The 19734-nt window shown below is 39.1% G+C and overlaps 1 protein-coding gene across 3 annotated transcripts in view; it reads right to left on the bottom strand.

Annotated features, from left to right (window-relative positions):
* LOC124551463 (kinetochore protein NUF2 homolog) overlaps positions 1–19734 on the bottom strand; it is a 101390-nt gene that overhangs the window by 32760 nt on the left and 48896 nt on the right. For all 3 annotated transcript variants that reach the window (XM_047126444.1, XM_047126442.1, XM_047126443.1), the window contains 2 exons: positions 13688–13896; positions 10399–10545 (listed from right to left, as the gene is read on the bottom strand). In XM_047126444.1, the coding sequence (XP_046982400.1) occupies positions 10399–10545; positions 13688–13896 (356 nt within the window). The remainder of the gene's footprint in view (positions 1–10398; positions 10546–13687; positions 13897–19734) is intronic.

Raw genomic sequence — 19734 nt, 5'->3', positions numbered from 1 at the left:
TGGAAACATTCCACGTGGGAAAAATTATATATAAAAACAAATATAAGGTGATTTACCGAACGAAAGCGCTGGCAGGTCGATAGACACACAAACACAAACATACACACAAAATTCAAGCTTTCGCAACAAATGGTTGCTTCATCAGGAAAGAGGGAAGGAGAGGGAAAGACGAAAGGATGTGGGTTTTAAAGGAGAGGGTAAGGAGTCATTCCAATCCCGGGAGCGGAAAGACTTACCTTAGGTGTGCGCGCGCGCACACACACACACACACACACACACACACACACACACACACACACACACACACACACACACACACACATCCATCCGGACATATACAGACACAAGCAGACTGCACTCCCCTCATTCTATGCTTCTACAGTGACGAACCTATTTTCCTTTCCCAACCTGACACCGAGGGGCCAGCTTCAGGTGGCCTGTACTCCCTCCACAACCCTGGCCCCTAAAACTGCAGTCACAGTGATGTGGCTGAGTTGTTTCCCTGTCTCCACTTCGCCCTTGCCCATGTGTCCCTTAGGCCCAGATCTGGCACGCTCACTAGACTGACCAGCTCAAATATGCCCTCCATTTCCCTGTAAACTAGCAAATGATGCTATCTCTCTCCCTCCTTGCCTATCTTTCTGGATGTCTACACAATATTTGGGGCCCACCGGTTTGGGCCTATAGACAGGGCCAAACCAAGGTGATCCTGTGACCCCAGCAGAACCACTGAAGCTCAGCAACAAGCATGACCAAATGTTTTGATTCAGTGAATAGAGAAGGAGTTGGTAATCACAAGGCTATTACAAGTTACAGGAGAGTTATGGAAGGTAGGGAGGTATTTCTAGTTTACAAGGTTGACAAAGAATCCTCGTGTGATAGGTCTGAAGACATTTTAGTTAACAAAATGCAATATGTTGTTCTTAATAAAGAGACATCGTTGGATGTGAAAGCAGTGAACAAACATAACAGTCCTGACAACAGGTAGGTCACTTGCAATCTAGGGACCCTCCTTACTTTTCCAATCAAATCCCTACCCCCTACCCCTGTCCTCCCAGGAAGGAGGAACCAGTTCCGAAAGTGTGGAAAGTCTTTTCTACTTTTGTGTGTTAGTAAGTGGAATTTTGTCTAAAAAAGGTAAGTACTGGCCACCTTTTATTTTACATTGTTCTACACTGAACTTCCTTGTTAAAATATTTACTGTGTGTGTGTGTGTGTGTGTGTGTGTGTGTGTGTGTGGGCGGGCGCGCGCGCATGCGTTAAGAATCACCATAAGCATTTCGTAATGTTTGGTGCACTTTGTAGTATAACAGCACGTTTTATTAAATACTCTGATCCACTACGCGTATTCATAGCAGCTAAAGATGATGGTGATAGTAGATATTTGTTAAGCAGTGAATACGAAAGAAGCAGATACTGTGTGTCCAGGTCTGTGTTTTTACAGATGGTGCATGTGCCATAACAAGGGCAGTGGCAAGCAGTCATGTGATGTGCAGCATTCACTTGCTGTATGAGATTTTATACGTATGCTTTGGCATGCCCAGTTGGCACTGTCATGAACAGCTCTGCTTAAGAGGGTTGCCGGCAATGTCAACGGGGACCCAAAACAGATGAATCACTTATGTTAAAGGGAACTTCGATGTGTGGCCTAAGGGTCAGACATTACGTATCAGAATGTTTTAATGTTTGGCTTAACTATTTTCAGATAGAACCATTGTGATCTGTCTTTGTGAGACACGAAGATTTTAAATACAAAGAGGTGCAAAATGAGAGTATGGAGTTTATTTAGTAGCTCAAAGGAGTCATTGTAACCTAACATTTCTGCGTAATTCAGAAAGTATTGAAGTCCAGAAGAAAAAGAAGTTCGTACATAGAAGTGGGTTGGAGTAGCTGGATCACCAAAACAATTTCTAAAGGTGACCATTCATCAGCAAGACTTATAACAGTTAACTGAAACACCCAACACAGTGAAAACTTACCAAGTGCAAACAGCAGCTGAAGTAAACCATAAAAAACCATCTTTTTTGCCATATGTGGTGACTGAACAGTGAAACAAAGCAGTGATACTGAGAAAATCACCATTTACTGAATAAAATACAACCAAAAGATGTCAAGAATTCTGAGGAGACATTAAAAGAATTATTACGTTGCTCCTGGTAACCAATAAACAACAACAGAGCTTCAGGAACTGAACACTTAAATTAGTCTCAAGTTTTCGACAACAATATTATCGAGATTGACTCAATCATTATTTAAAATTGTGAATAAACAATTTTCACGCAGAAGGAATATTTTATTAATGGAATATCAAACACCCAACAACATAAGACAAAGTACTTGCATTGAAAGCACAAAGCAAGACCAGAGATGTCTGTGACACACAAGAGATCACGGTGGGTTTGGCAAGGAAAATAACCAACGTGATTGCAGCCAGTAGACAATGCATCAGTGGTCATCACGCAGCCGTTGACTTCAAGGCAGCATGCAGCACTGTTCTTGGTTACACAGCAGTTGCGTCGGCAGAGACCTACAGCCAAGCACCTTGCTAGTTCTGCAAGGTTCGCAGGAGAGCTTCTGTAAAGTTTGGAAGGTAGGAGACGAGGTACTGGCAGAGGTAAAGCTGTGAGTACCGGGCCTAAGTCATGCTTCAGTAGCTCAGTTGGTGGAGCACTTGCCCGCGAAAGGCAAGAGTCCCGAGTTCGAGTCTCGGTAGGGCACACAGTTTTAATCTGCCAGGAAGTTTCATATCAGCGCACACTCCGCTGCAGAGTGAAAATCTCATTCTGGAAACATCCCCCAGGCTGTGGCTAAGCCATGTCTCCGCAATATCCTTTCTTTCAGGAGTGCTAGTTCTGCAAGGTTCGCAGGAGAGCTTCTGTAAAGTTTGGAAGGTAGGAGACGAGGTACTGGCAGAAGTAAAGCTGTGAGTACCGGGCCTGAGTCGTGCTTCGGTAGCTCAGTTGGTGGAGCACTTGCCTGCGAAAGGCAAGGGTCCCGAGTTCGAGTCTCGGTCGGGCACACAGTTTTAATCTGCCAGGAAGTTTCATACATACAGTAGTTTATCAAGAGTTTAAGATATACTTCAAAGATGTGAATCAAAATTTTAAGTAGGTACACATCAAAATTTCAAACAAACATGTGTTCGTTGAACAGAAAGTACAGCACACCGTTGAATTAACAAGTAGTAAGATCACTTCTGTGGATAATACTGTAAACAATCGACAGGAATTTCAAAAGATATAGGATGCAGGAGGAGAAACTAAAAAAGCACTAGCAAGTAGACTAACTAGCGGCAATATTGGAGTATCTAGGCAATCTTTGGAGGATTTGCAGACTGGGGGTGGTTTAAATTTGCCAAAGCTGTTTCCCAAATTTAGGCCGGATAGGAAAGTGCAGTCAACATACTTTATAGGAGAATTTTCATGTTCATTACCAAGCAGATGGGGTGATCTCTCAAAAATGGATTCTGCTTTACATTACTTAAGAGGAGATGCAGTTGAATGGCGTAATGCCCACACAGAAGATTTTAAATCTTGCCAAGATTTCCAGGAAAGTTTTGAACAACAGTACTGGTCTCCTAGCATGAAGGAAAAATCAACACTTCAACTATTAGACCATGGAACTTTACAATAGTTCTTGGGGTACTTAGAAGAAGTACAGTGAATGGCATCTCAAGAAAGCTAAATATTTGGATGATCCATTAGACAAAGCACATTTAGTCAAGATATTCATAAGACAGCTACCACATTATGTGAGAAAAGAGATATCATACAGAGCATGGGCAAATATTAATGATTTGCTCACTTTCATTGAAGGATTAAATACACTGAATACAGAAAAGAATGAGAGTTTCCAGGATGGTGAGTAGGTTAACAGAAATAAAAATAATAAATCCTTTTCTAGTCCATTTGTAAAGATAAGAAAAACTGATTATTGTTGACAGTGTACGAACAGAAACAAGACAAGAAGCAAGGAGAGAAACAATACATATTCACGAGCTTCCGTACCTCATAATTAGCCTAACACAAACATAAAGTATAAAAATGTGAACATAACTTATTCTTGTACAGACATAGTTCAAAATAATTACACCATTATAGTTATGGAAAAAGTAGATCGTCCTAGATTGAGGGCCAAAATCCAGTAAGTAACCACTCAGTATTCTGCCAATATATAGATACATTGGTTGCATACATTCATAAAATACCCATGAGAGAAGGGTTGTCAGGAGAGGGCAAGCAAATAGAGGAGATTAAACAACCTACAGTAAGTGGAAAAAGAGAGACTAAGAAAGTAGGACATTATATTGATTCAGGTAGCAAAATTTCCTCGCTGTCAGAAGAGTCAGTAACTACATGCAAACTGAAGGAATTCAAAGGAACTTTTTCCTACTTTACCAGTTTTAGACGTTTATATAGTAGGGCTTACTGGTACCAAATATAAATTACGTAAACAGGAAAGCAGGACAACTTTAAACACAGGACAATTCTCCTTCATATAGACATTACTTGTAGTGCCTAATACAAATATCCAAATACTGATACTAAAATGTAGACTTTCACGGCCGGAAATGTCATGTCCATTATAATTATCCGGGCTGTTATGCCGTGGTCGGTTGATGAATTCTGTGTCAATTCCCAATATTTCGTCCCCGTCTGCGGAGGACATCTTCAAGGGGGTCCAACACACCCACTGGCTCGCTACTGACTGACAGTCAGTACAGTCAGTAGTGAGCCAGTGGGCGCGTTGGACCTTCCATCGTCCTCCGCAGACGGGGACGAAACGTTGGGAATTGACATAGAGTTCATCAACCGACCACGGCGTAACAGCCCAGATAATTATAATGGACATATCCAAATACTGTTACGTGTAAACTGGTTGCTTGTATACAAAGTGATTTTGGATTTTTGTACACTATTGTCAAAGTGTAACAAATTATTTAGGAATAAAAGAGACAACTGACCAAAAGGCAGAAAACACACACACACACACACACACACACACACACACACACCACACACACACACACACACACACACACACACACACTTTTCTTCCTACACTGTGGGTGCCAGCTCTTTCCTAGCCCATGGTGAATGTACTGGGGTCAGGTCACGTGGGGTGGGGTGGGGTGGGGTGGGGTGGGGTGGGGTGGGGTGGGGCCGGGTGAGGAATAGAGGGAGGCAGTTGGAGGAAGTGCCTAGTGGCTCGTGGGAAAGTGGGGAGCTGCCTGTGGACTAGCTAGGGGTGCAGATAGAGGCAGCAGGTGGCAGATGGCTGGGCATGCTATTTTCCTGGCTACAGCGTGAGATAGCAGCACACAACTAGCTGACTGAAATTGGATGGGGGTACTAGGACAGGGGATGGTGTGCGAACAGACACGTGCACACACACATGGGGTGACAGCAAATTACCTTAGGTTTAGATCAGGGAGGTTATGCGAACAAAGGATGTCTGTAAGGATGGCTCCCATCTGCCCAGCTCAGAAAAGCTGCTGGTGGTGGTGGTGTTAGTGGTGGTGGTGGTGGAGGAGGAGAGGATCTAGATGACACAGGTTGTGAAGCAGCAATTGAAATCTAGTGTGTTGTCATCTGGTACATGTGTCACTCGGTAGTCCATCTTGAAAAAGGAAGTTCATTCTGAAAGATGGCAAAACTCTGTACATTTTGCTTGTATACCTATTGTTGATGCAACACTTCTGCCTTTCGGTGAGTCGTCTCCTTTATTCGTAAATAACACGTTCCCACCCGTCTGCCACCTGCCACTCTACCGCACCCCTAAACAGCCCACAGATGGCTCTCCACTCTCCCACGACGAATTGAAATGCTGTTGAATTTTGTTTCATATTGTGTTCTCCATCAGGTATTTTATGTGAAAAAATTTCATACATTTTATGTGCAAAGTGTAAGAAAATATTATTTTAAACATTTATTTACAGATCAGTATTGTAACCATTTTGTATCAAAATAATGTGTTACTTATTATTTTCAATTAACGAAATACACATATGTGAAATGGTAAAAAAGAGGACGAAGAATAACATAAAACGTAAAATAACAATTGAAGACATGCGTGGAAAAACAGGCTAACCCTCAAATGTAGAAACTTAGAAATAAGTGTTGCCATCTATTGCTGGGTACAGGAACTATCAAAATAGACACTGGTCTCACCCTTAAATATCACTAATATTGACACCAATGTCAATTTTGATAGTTCCTGCACCCAACAACAGATGACAAAACTTATCTCTAAGCTGTTACCTTTGAGGGTTAGCCCATTTTTTCGCACATCTTCAATTTAAAACATGAAACACATATAAGTAAAATAAATAAATAGACTAATAATGAATGTTTAGATATTTTAATTGGGTACGTTGAAAATACTCTGACAGCACATTGAGTACAGCTAATTTTCCAAAAATGGTACTTCAGAAACCAGCTTTATTACACATGGATGTAAGTAGCTTGAAAGCTTCTGTAATTTATGTTGTAATAAAAGTTTTCAGTTTTCAAAATAAATTAATGTTGGTGAGCTACTTTGCAAAATCTCCGATTATTACAGAATTCTACTATACAGCTTTCAAGAATGTTAATTAGATATCAATTTTTATATGAGAAACATTTTTTATATATCATCATTTTGAAGATATTCCCTTTGAACACAATGTGCCAAATTACCTTTTGGTATGTGTTTTATCCCTTAAAAGTGAAACTGGGCAAACACAAAAATATACATAAATGCATTATTTTGCCCCCTCTACACACCCACTAAGTTTCAAGATTTTTTATTGACACTTGGGAATGTTTCCTTGTAAGTTACATTTACAGGCTAGTACTAAAACATTAACTATGACAGTATAAAATCTTTACAGCAATTGTCCCTTGATAATATATACCAGAAGGCATACAAATATAATCTGTTAACAGATCCACTAAAGGACGACTTATATCGAATTTTATTTACTTATGAAGGAGTTTTTTCTGACAAATCAGGTGCCATAGATGAATAGATATGCAGTTTTAAGATCAAAAACAAAGAATCACTCTTTTGTAAACCCTATCCAGTACCTATAAGTTTGAAATCAGTGCTACAGGAAGAAATAAACAAAATGATAGACAGTCAAACAAAAGATCATAGTTTAGGTGCCAATAACAATCCATTACTGGATTGATACAGGTGGGCTTCACCTCCTAGTGGATGCACACACTAAATAGACACATAGAAACAAAACGTGACAGACCCCTGAGTATCTAATGAATGACTGCCACAGTTCCAACAAGTAAGATATTTTGGGTTGAAGGATTTGACAGAAGGCTAATGGCACGTACAATTAAATGAGGATTCTAAACAATATGCACCACTTTATACAATGGAAATTCTTATGAATTTAAGGTATTACCTTTCAGACTGAAGGACAAATGAAGCACCATTTGTCTGAACACCAGATGTGCGGACATAATAAAACAAGCGTGATTCTTTAAGAAAGAGTGCGCCAAGGCAAAATCAAATTCATAACCAGGAAACTGGATATTATTGAAGCATGAACATGTATTATAAGTATGTAAGGATATTCATATCACCAAATTGGTATAACATAAGTTATAATATAAATTTTTCCAAGAAAACAGTCTAGTTAAGAGCACAAGCTAATATTGTCTCACAGGTACTAATGACTAACATCATTAATAAAGAATTAATCAGATGTATGAAACACTGCAAAATGAGGAAAATGTTATTCCTTTCTTATTAACACCCAGTAGAGACGTTTTCCCATTTGTTTTTAAATTAACGGAGCTGGCTGTGATGCTCTGAGTATAAGAAATAAGAAACAAAGTTTGGCTTAACTTCAGTGCATGAGCCATGGTAGGTGAAACAAAAGCAGATACGAAGCTTCAAGCTTTAAGCAAATGGGTAGGCCTGGGAATTACATGTGTGGATTTGCTTTAATACATGGAAGTAATTAGAATATAAAGAAATGTAAAATATAAGCTGAGGAGTTACACAGTTGATATCTGGGTACGGTCAAGTATTAAATGGAGAAACCTCTTCGAACTGATGTGAGGAGAGAAGTAGAAAAAGATGACAGATGCTGTGCAATTGGTTTATAACATAAGGTGAAGTGTCCTCATATTAGGAGAATGTAGAAATGGGACATGTATAGAGAGATCCATGAGAGAGACTAATACATGCCATGGGTTGTGTACATTTATGAATGGAATGACCTGTACCATATATTTGTAGAGAATTTATATAGGGCATTTACACATGATTAAAACACAGTTTACAGTATCTACTCACAAAAGTGGACAAGTTATTCTTTCATGAAATTATTTACATGGTTGCAGTGACAGCTGATCACATCAGGGAAGAGGTTTCCTAACCAGTTTAGACAGAGGTTTTCCTTACTTACAGTGTGGTGGGACCTTTTACATCTTCATGCATATAAATATGGAAGTTTTTCAAATTTTAATGTGTACTAATAAGAAAGGATCTACGACTCCCTTGAAAAAGGTAAACATAATAAATTAACTGATGATGGTCGAAGTAGAGAGGATATAAAATGTAGACTGGCAATAGCAAGGAAAGCGTTTCTGAAGAAGAGAAATTTGTTAACATCGAGTATAGATTTAGGTGTTAGGAAGACATTTCTGAAAGTATTTGTATGGAGTGTAGCCATGTATGGAAGTGAAACATGGACGATAAATAGTTTGGACAAAAAGAGAATAGAAGCTTTCGAAATGTGGTGCTTTAGAAGAATCCTGAAGATTAGATGGGTAGATCACATAACTAATGAGGAGGTATTGAATAGAATTGGGGAGAAGAAGAGTTTGTGGCACTACTTGAGCAGTAGAAGGGACTGGTTGGTAGGACATGTTCTGAGGCATCAGGGGATCACAAATTTAGCATTGGAGGGCAGCGTGGAAGGTAAAAATCGTAGAGAGAGATCAAGAAATGAATACAGTAAGCAGATTCAGAAGGATGTAGGTTGCAATAAGTACTGGGAGCTGAAGAAGTTTGCACAGGATAGAGTAGCATGGAGAGCTGCATCAAACCAGTCTCAGGACTGAAGACCACAACAACAACAACGGGAACCAACATGTAAAGGAGTTAAATGTTACATAAGTTTAAGCAAATCTGTCTCTTTATAGAAATAATAGTCTCACAAAACAAATGATACACACCCACAAGGAGAACTCTTCAGTATTTAAAAATAAGAGGGTACACACATTATAAAAAGAGCCGTGACGTAGTGTAACGTTCAAATATGACAACACTTACAATGAATGAAGCACATTTTATAAAATATTATTAAACATGAGCTGGAGTTATAGTCACTAATGATCTGTATAAATGATGTACCTGTCGAGGAAATGAAAATATTGATGCATATGAATAAGCAATTATGCATGACGTCTTTAGCTTGAGTGTGGGGTATGTAGTGTAACAGGGCATTTCATGAAATACCCTGGTCCACTAAAGATGATCATGATAGCAGATTTTTGTTAAGCAGTGTATAAGAATGGAGCAGATACTGTGTGCCCGAGTCTGTGCTTGTACAAATGGTACGTGCACCATAACAACAAGGGCAACGGTGACCAGTCGTGTGATTCATGGCATTCACTTGCTGTATGAGGCTATATGCATGCTCTGACACTCTTGAGTTGGCGGTCTTGGATGACTGATTAGGAGGGCCATCGACAATGTCAACAGGGACCAAAAACAAATGTATCATTTTTATTTTAAAAAGAACTTTGAGGTACAGCCTGAAAGTGAGACATTATGTATCAGAATGTGTTATTGTTTGGTTAAACTATTTTGAGTTATAATCATTGTGATCTGTCATTGTCAGACTTGCAGACTTTAAATACAGAGAAGTGCAAATGAGAATTCGAATTTATTTAGCATCTCAAGTCCAAAAGAAAAGGAGGTGGGACGGAGTAGCTGGACCACCTAAACAATTTCTAAAGGCGATTGTCCATCAGCAAGATTTATAACAGGTAACTGACAGATCCGAAGTGGCAAAAACATACCCAGCGCAGACAGCAGCTAAGTACACCACTGCAAACCTATCTTTTCACCATACAATGTACACAACTTTTTTACTTTCCCATCGCCTAAACTGATAATATTTACTTTTCAAATAAAGATTTGCTTAGACAGTTCATCAGTTCTGTTGCGTGCTTCTCGCAAACTCTTTTACTGTAACACTCGCACCCTCATATCACCATATCCTCATAATTTATGAGTATCCTCCAAATTCTAAACCATGTATAGTGAGGTTTTTTTTAAGTATAACATGTGATTATTATTGAATTTCAGTTGCAAATATAAGACCTCTACTATTAAATGAAAAATTATCCAAAACAATAACTTACAAAAGCAGTGATCACTATTTACCTTAATACCTTCAGTCTCAAGCTTGCGGATTTCATTATCGTACTCAGCCAGAGTTTTACTCAAGGGCTCTATGGATTCTGTAATGTTTTCTCTTTCTTCAATTAAAGTGAAAATTCTCCCTTCTGCATCATTTATTTGGTTCTTCAACTGAAAATGAATCAAATTATTAATACTTATGCCACTGAAATTATTTAACAAAAGAAGAGACGTTAAGCAATAAACAGGTGTGCAGAAAGAAAGAGTTGTTTAACTTTCAGCCTATTTCTTCTCCTAAGCTAACAAACAAAGACACACACACACACACACACACACACACACACACACACAGACAGAAGGAAAACCTTCCCAGGTACATAATTGATTACAAAGATCAAACACCGTCTTTAAACATATTCCTTGTTACACAATTCTGTGAAACAGGAAATTTAAAGGATCCTTATAGTAGCAAACTGCTAATTTCATTAAATGCATCAATTCCAACAATGTCAGATTAAGAATGTTGACTATTACTCATTGGAAATTTAACACAAAAAGTGTGTATCTGTGCCACACTACAGTAATTAAATACGATACTTTTAGAAATCTGTCATTTTTACTCTGTAAGAATTATTAGTTCTACAAACTGTTCTTCAATGAAGAAACTGAACCTAACTGGGGATAAGTTGTTGACTACACCACATGACTACTATGTGCACCTCATCAGAAAGATGTTTCTTCTACTTCCAATAAACTGTGTCATCTAATAGTTTCAAGCATTAAATATCCATTTAGTCCATAGCAACTATGTCCAATGATGAAATTTTGATTATTTTTCAAATGTCCACAACATCTTGATAAAGTGAAATAAACATTAAATATTTCTCAGAAAACTGAATGGCCAAGAAATTGTATGCAACAAAAATATTTCTCTATGAATCATAATTCACAAGTACATTGTCACTACAATTTCAATCAACAATTTTTCCTGGTTTTACATAATATCCTCCTCGTAATTCACAACCTCCTCCTTCCACATTCAAGACCTACTTTTCATCCTGTTCTAAAATGTCTACTCTGTCCCATCTCTTATAGTTACGTTAGTTGCTCAACTAACTGCAAATATTTCCTCCTAAAAATTGCAACACAATTAAAGGATCATGTTTTTGAAAACCTTTAACTGTCTCCCATTGTGACACGTAAGTTTGGAATTGCACTCAGAGCTGTCTACAACCTTCCACTGTAATGCTGCAAAAGCATGGCACTCTGAGACATCAGGCTCAGGCTCAATGATACGTCAAACTTCAAACAGCAATGTTTCGACACACGGGGAAAAAAAAGGGGTCAGAGCTCAGAATTTCATGTGACATGTAGGGTAGATTAACGATGTCACATCAGCACTAAATTGCACCACAATTCTGCCCAGTGCCACCATGGACCTGTCACGTGATGGGAAGGTCATCACACCCCTTGTTACAAAAATTTCACTTTTCCTTTTGATGTATCTGTGACAGAGGTTAGAACTGCAACACGCAGCACTGAAATCTTTTTCTTGGGGGTAATCGAGATAAACATTTTAGACACACTTCCCCTTCAGAAATAGCATTGAAAGGCCTTAGGGGCAGGCGTAAAAGGCGTCAATGACATCATTCATTTCCTTAGGGCGTTGATTCTCTCACATTTCATGCTTGAAAACAAGAGTCCACTGTGTGCTGAGCAACAGGATGAAGTTCTTGACAACCATTGACACTGCTGACATCCCTGGATGTTTCAACCCTTCCCTAAGGACATTGTGAGGCTACATCCCCATTAAACGTGATTTCTCCCCTTTGGAGTGCAACATGACTGCAATTGTTGCTCCTGTGTACAGAGTGGAACCACTAGGGACCACTCAAACCCATTCATTGAAATTTCAACATGATCCAAAGCAGCAAAAGGTGGTTATGCTTTTTCAGCCCTCCTGTTTTTCACCCTGCTGTGGCTTGGTCGGGGAGGGGAAGGGGGGGGGGGGGGTGTTATGACATTAACACATGCATGAATAAAATGGTAAAGGGCCCCTCTTAGAACAACCCCCCCCCCCCAGTTCGGCAACACCCTTGGTGGCACCCACCCATGTTTACTGAGAATTTTTAAAATGCGCACTTACAGAGAAAACCTGTGAAGTAGCTCTAGGTGCTTGCATGCAAGTAGGTAGGTAACCACCTGACACCTCTACAATGCCAGCTGCCTGCCTACAAGTGCCTAGACCATTTCAGAGATTTTCTCTGTAAAAGCACATTTTTAAAATTTTTAGGAAACGTGGGTGAGTGCCACCAAGGGTGTAACCGAACTGGTGGGTCTTACAGTAACTCTTTGAAATTTCTACTCTGAATTGTGTCAATGCCACCCCCCACCCACGCACTGGCCCATGACCATGCCACAGGAGGGTGCAACAAACAGGAGGGCTGAAAATGCATATGCACCCTTTGCTGCTTTGAATCATGTTCATATATATTTGAACGGTTCTGAGTGATCCCTTGTAGTTCCACCCAGTAAAATAGAGCAAAAATTGCGGTCACTCTGCTCTCTAAAGTGGAGCAGTCACATTTAATGGGGATGTACCGTCATAAAGTCATTAGAGAAGGGTTGAAAAGTCTGGGAGTGTCAGCAGTGTCAAAGGATGTCAAGAACATCAACCTACTGCTCATCATAATGCGAATACCCATTTTTCACCACGAGATGTGTGGGAATCAATGATACACGAAAACAGGTGGTGTCATAGACATCCTTTATGCCACCTGTCGAGGCTTTTTCATCTCAATACTGAACGGTGGTATTTCTGAAATGTTTTCCTTAGCCACCCATAATAAAACTGTGCAATGTCAATGCTGGGCATCGTGGGGGTGAGATGCGAGTGAGAGGGAATGTGGAGACCTTCCCATCATGTGACACGCCCACAGTGGCCCTGTGCAGAATAGTGGTGAAATTTACTGCCAATGTGAAATCATTAATCCGCCTGAAACATCTCATGAACTACTGAGCTCTGGCCTTTTTTTCCCCACGTGTCAAAACCTTGCTGTTTGAAGCATTGTTGAGCCGATGGTGAAGCCGCAAGGTGTCACACTTTTGCATCATTACAGAGTAAGGCAGTAGACAGCTTTGAGCACAATTTCAAACTTATCATAATGGGAGACAATTACAGAGTTTCAAAAAAGTGATCCTCTAACTGTGTCCCACAGTGAATGAATCTACTTTAAGGTACTTATTTACTGAAGTATGCACACCACACATAACATCAGTTTATTAAGACTAATTACAAATATAAGAAACAAACCTGTTCCTGTTGCACTGCTAATTTTGCTGCATATTTTGACTGACAATTGATGTCATCCCTAAGTTTTTCTTTAAGAACTGCCAATTTTCTGAATTTTTCAATTTTTTCACTTGCCTGTTCAACTATCTCATCAAGTACTTCCTTTCTTGAATTTCTGAACAGGATGACATTATGAAGGATAACAACTACAGTAAAAGTCCGAGCGAGACCTGTGGAAGGCTAAGAAATTAATCTGGTGACACTATAGTAAGAATAAAAAAACTAATTTAAAAAAATGTAATTTCTGAGCACACAAAAATTAATGTACACTATATTGGGAATGACAGGTGTATCTACAACCACTCATCACAAAGAAGCAGAAATGAGAAATGTGTACGCAGATTTGTGTGTGTGTGTGTGTGTGTGTGTGTGTGTGTGTGTGTGTGTGTGTGTGTGTGTTTTGTCCTTCATCCCCTACTCCATAGACGAATTGAATAGGAAGTAGCCCCAACAACTGGTACAACAGGAAGTACCCTCTGCCATACACTTTGCATGGTTTGCAGACTATCTCCATCCACTACTGGTTATCATCATTGTTGTTGTTGTCATCATCATCGTGGTCGTCAAGTATTCTGAATCGCAAAGCTCTTACTGTTGCATTACATAATACAAGAACTACCCTGTGTCAATAGTAAAATGCAATCGACAGATGATGTAAGGTTTATTTATTTATTCCGTGTGACCTGATGGTACACAGTGTGTTACAGATGTCAGAAAATATCAGTTAACATTGTTAACATTTATTAACATATAGTATCCTAATGTATTATATTGCAAAGATTGGTTAAGTTTACTTCACTCCATTGCTCAATGTTTTCAATTTAACATAAATAGCAAGATTACTGTTCTAGGTATTCGTTTATAGAGCAAAAACAGTGACAACAAATATGACTTCACATCTTTGTAAATTTTATGTTGTCTTCGATGGACTTAATACTAGTGGGAAGATTGTTGAACAGTTGGAGGCCCATGTGGAAAGCTCCCTTTTTACACAGTAGACGTTTGTACATAAAACATGCAGATTTGAGTTTTTCCTGGTGTTGAGTTTATGTATGTCATTTTTTATGACTCTGGAGTCAGTTGGCGCTATATGGTTTCTGAAAAATTTTAGAGTCTCGAGAATGTATAGGCAAGGCAGTGTAAGGATTTCCAACTTTTTGAAGATGGGTTTGCAGGAGTCTCTGGGTCTTCTCAATTTTGAATGTGCTCAGGGCATTTGGAGAATTTCCCCTGAATATCACACCATATTTTAGGTGGGCTTGTATGTAAGTGTAGTACGCGCCGGTTAATGTTTTCAGGCTAGCACATTATTTCAGTACACTCAATGTATAATAGCCAGTATTCATTCTGGCATTTACCTTTCCTATATGTGTATTCCATTTCAGGTTTTCTTGAACCCACAGACCCAGGAATGTGAAAACAGTGTCAGTATCTACTGGCTGGTTATTTACAGTGACAAGTGGCTGAGAGTAATTTACATTTTGTGTTGTGTGAAAGTTCATAGAAGCTGTCCTTTTGGTGCTGATAGTTAATCTGTTGATTTTAGCCCAGTTGCTGACTTGTTCTGTGGCCAAGTTTACAGCTTTTTGCACAGCCTCTGTATTCTTCCCTCTGAGAAGTACACTTGTGTCATCAGCTAATATTATTGTTTTGTATGCGTCTACATTCAGGCTCAAATCGTTAATATACAGGAGGAAAAATAGAGGTCCCAATACTGAGCCCTGTGGTACACCTTGCTGTACAGTTTTATTATGCGGTAGGATTTCGGTTATTGAGTTGGTTTGTGTGTTAGGGTATTTCATGCTGACTCTCTGCATCTGACTGGTTAGGAATTAAGCAATCCAATTGTTTGCAATCCTCTGATACCATAGTGTTCTATTTTTTCCAGCAATATTTTGTGGTCAACTGCGTCAAAAGCCTTTGACAGATCCAGAAATATGCCTGTTATGGGTTGTTTTTTATCTAACAGATCTAATAGCATATTTATGCAATCATATACTGCAGTTTCAGTAGATTTGTTGCTTCTGAACCCATGTTGAGCTAAACTTGGTAAATATTTTTTTTTTTCAATGAAGTCCATCAGTTTTTTGTACATTATTTTTTCAAAAACTTTGGAAAAGCAGGATGAGATTGAGATAGACCTGTAGTTATTCATATCTTTATTATCACCTTTCTTGAAGACAGGAATTACTTTAGAAAGTTTCAGAGCTTCAGGGAAAGTACCTGCCTGGAAAGAACAGTCACAGAGGTGAGTTAATGTTTCAGCAATTGTGTGCACACAATTTTTGATGACAGCTGCTTGATACCATCAATTCCAGCTGAATATGAATTTTTAACTCTCCGAGGGCTTTTGCAACATCATTTTCAGTGACTTTTGTAATGAAAATTGACTCTGCACATGTGTGATATTTTTGGTTTACTGGTTGATAGTTTGTGTTAGGATTATTTTTGATCAATTTTCCAGCTATGCTCGTAAAGAATTTGTTGAAAGAGTTCACCACAACTTCGGGATTAGATATAGATTCATTGTTGAGTTTGATTTCTATGCTTGTGTGTGTAGTTTTGATTTCCCCTCTTTTCCTTTCTATAATATACCACATTGCTTTTACTTTATTGCTGGATTTGTCAATGTACTCATCATTTTGCATCCTTTTTGCCTGTCTTACCACTCTTCTTAGGATACATGTGTAGTTTTTATAGTATTCTGTTAGTTGGGGGGAAGTCACTACTTTGTTTACATAACATGTGGAGTATTCTTTTATGTTTGCAAGAGATTTTTATAGCTGGTGTAATCCAAGTCTTGCTTCTCTTATTATTATTTATTCTTACTGGTTTTTGTGGAAAAGCCTTTTCAAAGTGGTGGGTAATTGTTTCAATAAATATGTTGAATTTCATGTTGACATCATTGGTTGCGTACATCTCTGTCCACCTTTCTTTACTAAGGAGGGCATTTAGCTTGTTCAAGTTATCTTGAGCGAAAAACCTTCGTAAAGTTTTAGGTGGGACTGGGTTTGAGGTATCTTTGCTAACATCAACCTTTAGAATGACAGCTTGGTGGTCGCTGAATCCTGCACTGTATACTTCTATTGTTGGGTTAAGTTTATTTCTACTTGCAAAAATTTGATCTAGAGCTGTTTTCGATGTGAGTGTTATTCTAGTGGGCTCGTTTATAAGTCCATGCAGATTATAAGTTTTTGAAATGTTAATAAATGTCTCCCTGTTTCTGTTGTGGGTGAGAAAGTGTGGTGTGCGTACTGTAAGACCTTCGGTACACACACCATCAGATTATATGACTTGTCGTTCTAACGAAGTAGGCGAGCATCAGCTATATGTCTCGTGGTCTTATCGTGGCGTGTTTATCTTCTGCCGTTAGGTCAGACGATAGAAATGCCACTTGCACACTTAGAGTAGCAGATTGACGGTGACCAACTTTAAACAGAACTTGATTAATTTTCACACACATTTATTAAAATAATAACAAGCATAGACATTACGTAACTTGATTCTGGATGCTGTTTACAATTGACAATTTGAAGTTCCTTTGGTCCTGGTACGTTAATCTTATTCTCACATATCTCTGATACTTGACAAAGTGTCTATACATTTCTCTTCATGGCTATGTGCAGGAATATTATAATCTTATTAGGTGCAGACTGAAACTTGAGCATAAACTGGTACAGACAAATGCAGACTAATGAAGACTGGTGCAGACAAATGCAGACTGAGTAATCGGAGGTCTGTACACTCGTTATAATACCTCGCGCGTTCAGGTATCACTGCGCGAGTGTGATCCGCGAGGAGAAAAGGTTCTACGTTAGCAGCAATCTCATTGGCTGCGTTACATATTAATACGCGGATCGGCGGAAGCAGAATTTGGTCCGTCTCTAAGGCAGCGCCATCTCGTAGTGCGGAGACGGACGAGCGCTGCACCTACGCTGTTGTGCTTAGCGGGGCGCGCTCTAGTGGAAAAGTTGTGTACGCGCTGACTACGCGGAACTATGTACACAACAGAAAGTCTATATTAAAGTCATCACATATGATTACATCCTGTTTCCACTGACTTATTTTGGATAGAAACAAGTCCATTTGTAACAGAAAATCATTAATACTACTAGAGGGGCGGGCGGTAAATTGCAGCTACAATTAGATTTAGACCTGTAAGCTTCCTGGCTGCACATTCAAAGACCTTGTCTGCTCCTATTTCCTTTAGGGTAGGAAGTGGGCTATATTCAATCTGTTGTTTAATGAGGATGGCAACCCTACCATATCCATCATTTGATCTGGAGTAGTGTTCACACAGTTTGAAATTTGGTAGTGAGATCAACTAAACCACATCAGTGCAGAGCCAGTGATCTGCTCGACATACTACTGAGATATCACTGAGTTCACAGGTCAGCAAAATGCTTGTCATCGGTTTTGTTGCTTAAGGATGGACATTGTGATAATAGATTTTCAGGTCTGAGTGGGGTTTACTCAGGGGGCTCGAAGTCATATTTACTGTGTCACTGACCTTTAGTTTAAATTGTGCTGTATTCCAGATATGTTGACTTCTGAGCAGTTGTGCTATCCACATACACATCACACTGCTGCGGCATCACATTGTCATTTTGGAGGGCTGTCTCGATAATGTTCACCATCACATTATTGATCCTTTCAGGTTCTTGACCTTTTTGAGGGGTCAGGGGGTTTGTGTTTCGTCTCTGTGACTTCGTGACCCATTTGTCTAGTGTGTTTGCACAATATGGCCACTATTACTATTTTTATTTCCCATCTTGTTTGTCTTGATCCATTTGCTTATAAGTATCTGTTTATGGTTTATGACTTTTGGTTTCTTATTGCCTCCCATAGTTGTCAGGAAGGCCAGTTTATTGCAGATAATCTCCTTGCCGCATTTGTTTAGGTAGAAAGCATGTGTTGTGAAGTGGTTTCCGGCTAGTCTCTCTATTTCAAATTCCCAGCAATTCTTTTTTTGTATGCATGTTTTGCTAAATTCAGTGCTTGTATCAGGTGAAGGTTTGCAGTATTAATTTTACTATTTAGATTATGAACATCATATCTCCCGGGTATAGAATGGATAATGATATTCATTTTGTGACTTGGAGCGAATATTGGTTCCAATGGTCCTACCACATGTTTCATCATTAGATCAAGAGGTTTGTCTGTGTCGTTAGAACCGCCCATTACAATCAAAGTATCATGTGTACTCAAGCTTCTTGTCAAATTTTCTGCGTTTTTTACCACCTCTTTTAGTGGAGCACCAGGTTTTACTTTGCTTTTTACCTCGTATGAGGGCCCTAGTTTGTCTTGCAGTATTTGAGCACTGTCTCTTCCACAACTGTCACTTAATATTAGTACTTTCATTTTTTCCAAGATTTTCTTGCTATGTAACGTTCTGGAATTTCTTTCGTTTTTGTCCTTCACATATATTGGTGATTGAGCAGTTATATTCACTGGCGGATTACTCATACACTGTGTGGCGGATTGTTCACTTTGGGTTAATTTTTGCGTAAGATCTTGTGCAATGTGTAAATTGACCTTGCTAGCATCTTGCACCAGGTGGTTATCAGAAGTTACAATTCTATAATCACTTTCTGGGTCCATTTCATGTAGGCCTACCATCATATTAGCTTTGTTTCCCGTGGCAGTTTGTTTACATGCAGATTGTGCAGGGCTACGATCCTTAGGTAACAGAAGAAATATTGAATTTAATTGATGAAAGGAGAAAATATAAAAATGCAATAAATGAAGCAGGCAAAAAAGAATACAAATGTCTCAAAAATGAGATCAACAGGAAGTGCAAAATGGCTAAGCAGGGATGGCTAGAGGACAAATGTAAGAATGTAGAGGCTTATCTCACTAGGGGTCAGATAGATACTGCCTACAGGAAAATTAAAGAGACCTTTGGAGATAGGAGAACCACTTGTATGAACATCAAGAGCTCAGATGGAAACCCAGTTCTAAGAAAAGAAGGGAAAGCAGAAAGATGGAAGGAGTATATAGAGGGTCTA

The sequence above is a fragment of the Schistocerca americana genome, chromosome 1 (genome assembly GCF_021461395.2).
Source record: "Schistocerca americana isolate TAMUIC-IGC-003095 chromosome 1, iqSchAmer2.1, whole genome shotgun sequence".
Taxonomy (NCBI): domain Eukaryota; kingdom Metazoa; phylum Arthropoda; class Insecta; order Orthoptera; family Acrididae; genus Schistocerca; species Schistocerca americana.
The sequence above is the reverse complement of the archived record's forward strand: the minus strand, read 5'-3'. Positions and strand labels throughout refer to the sequence as shown.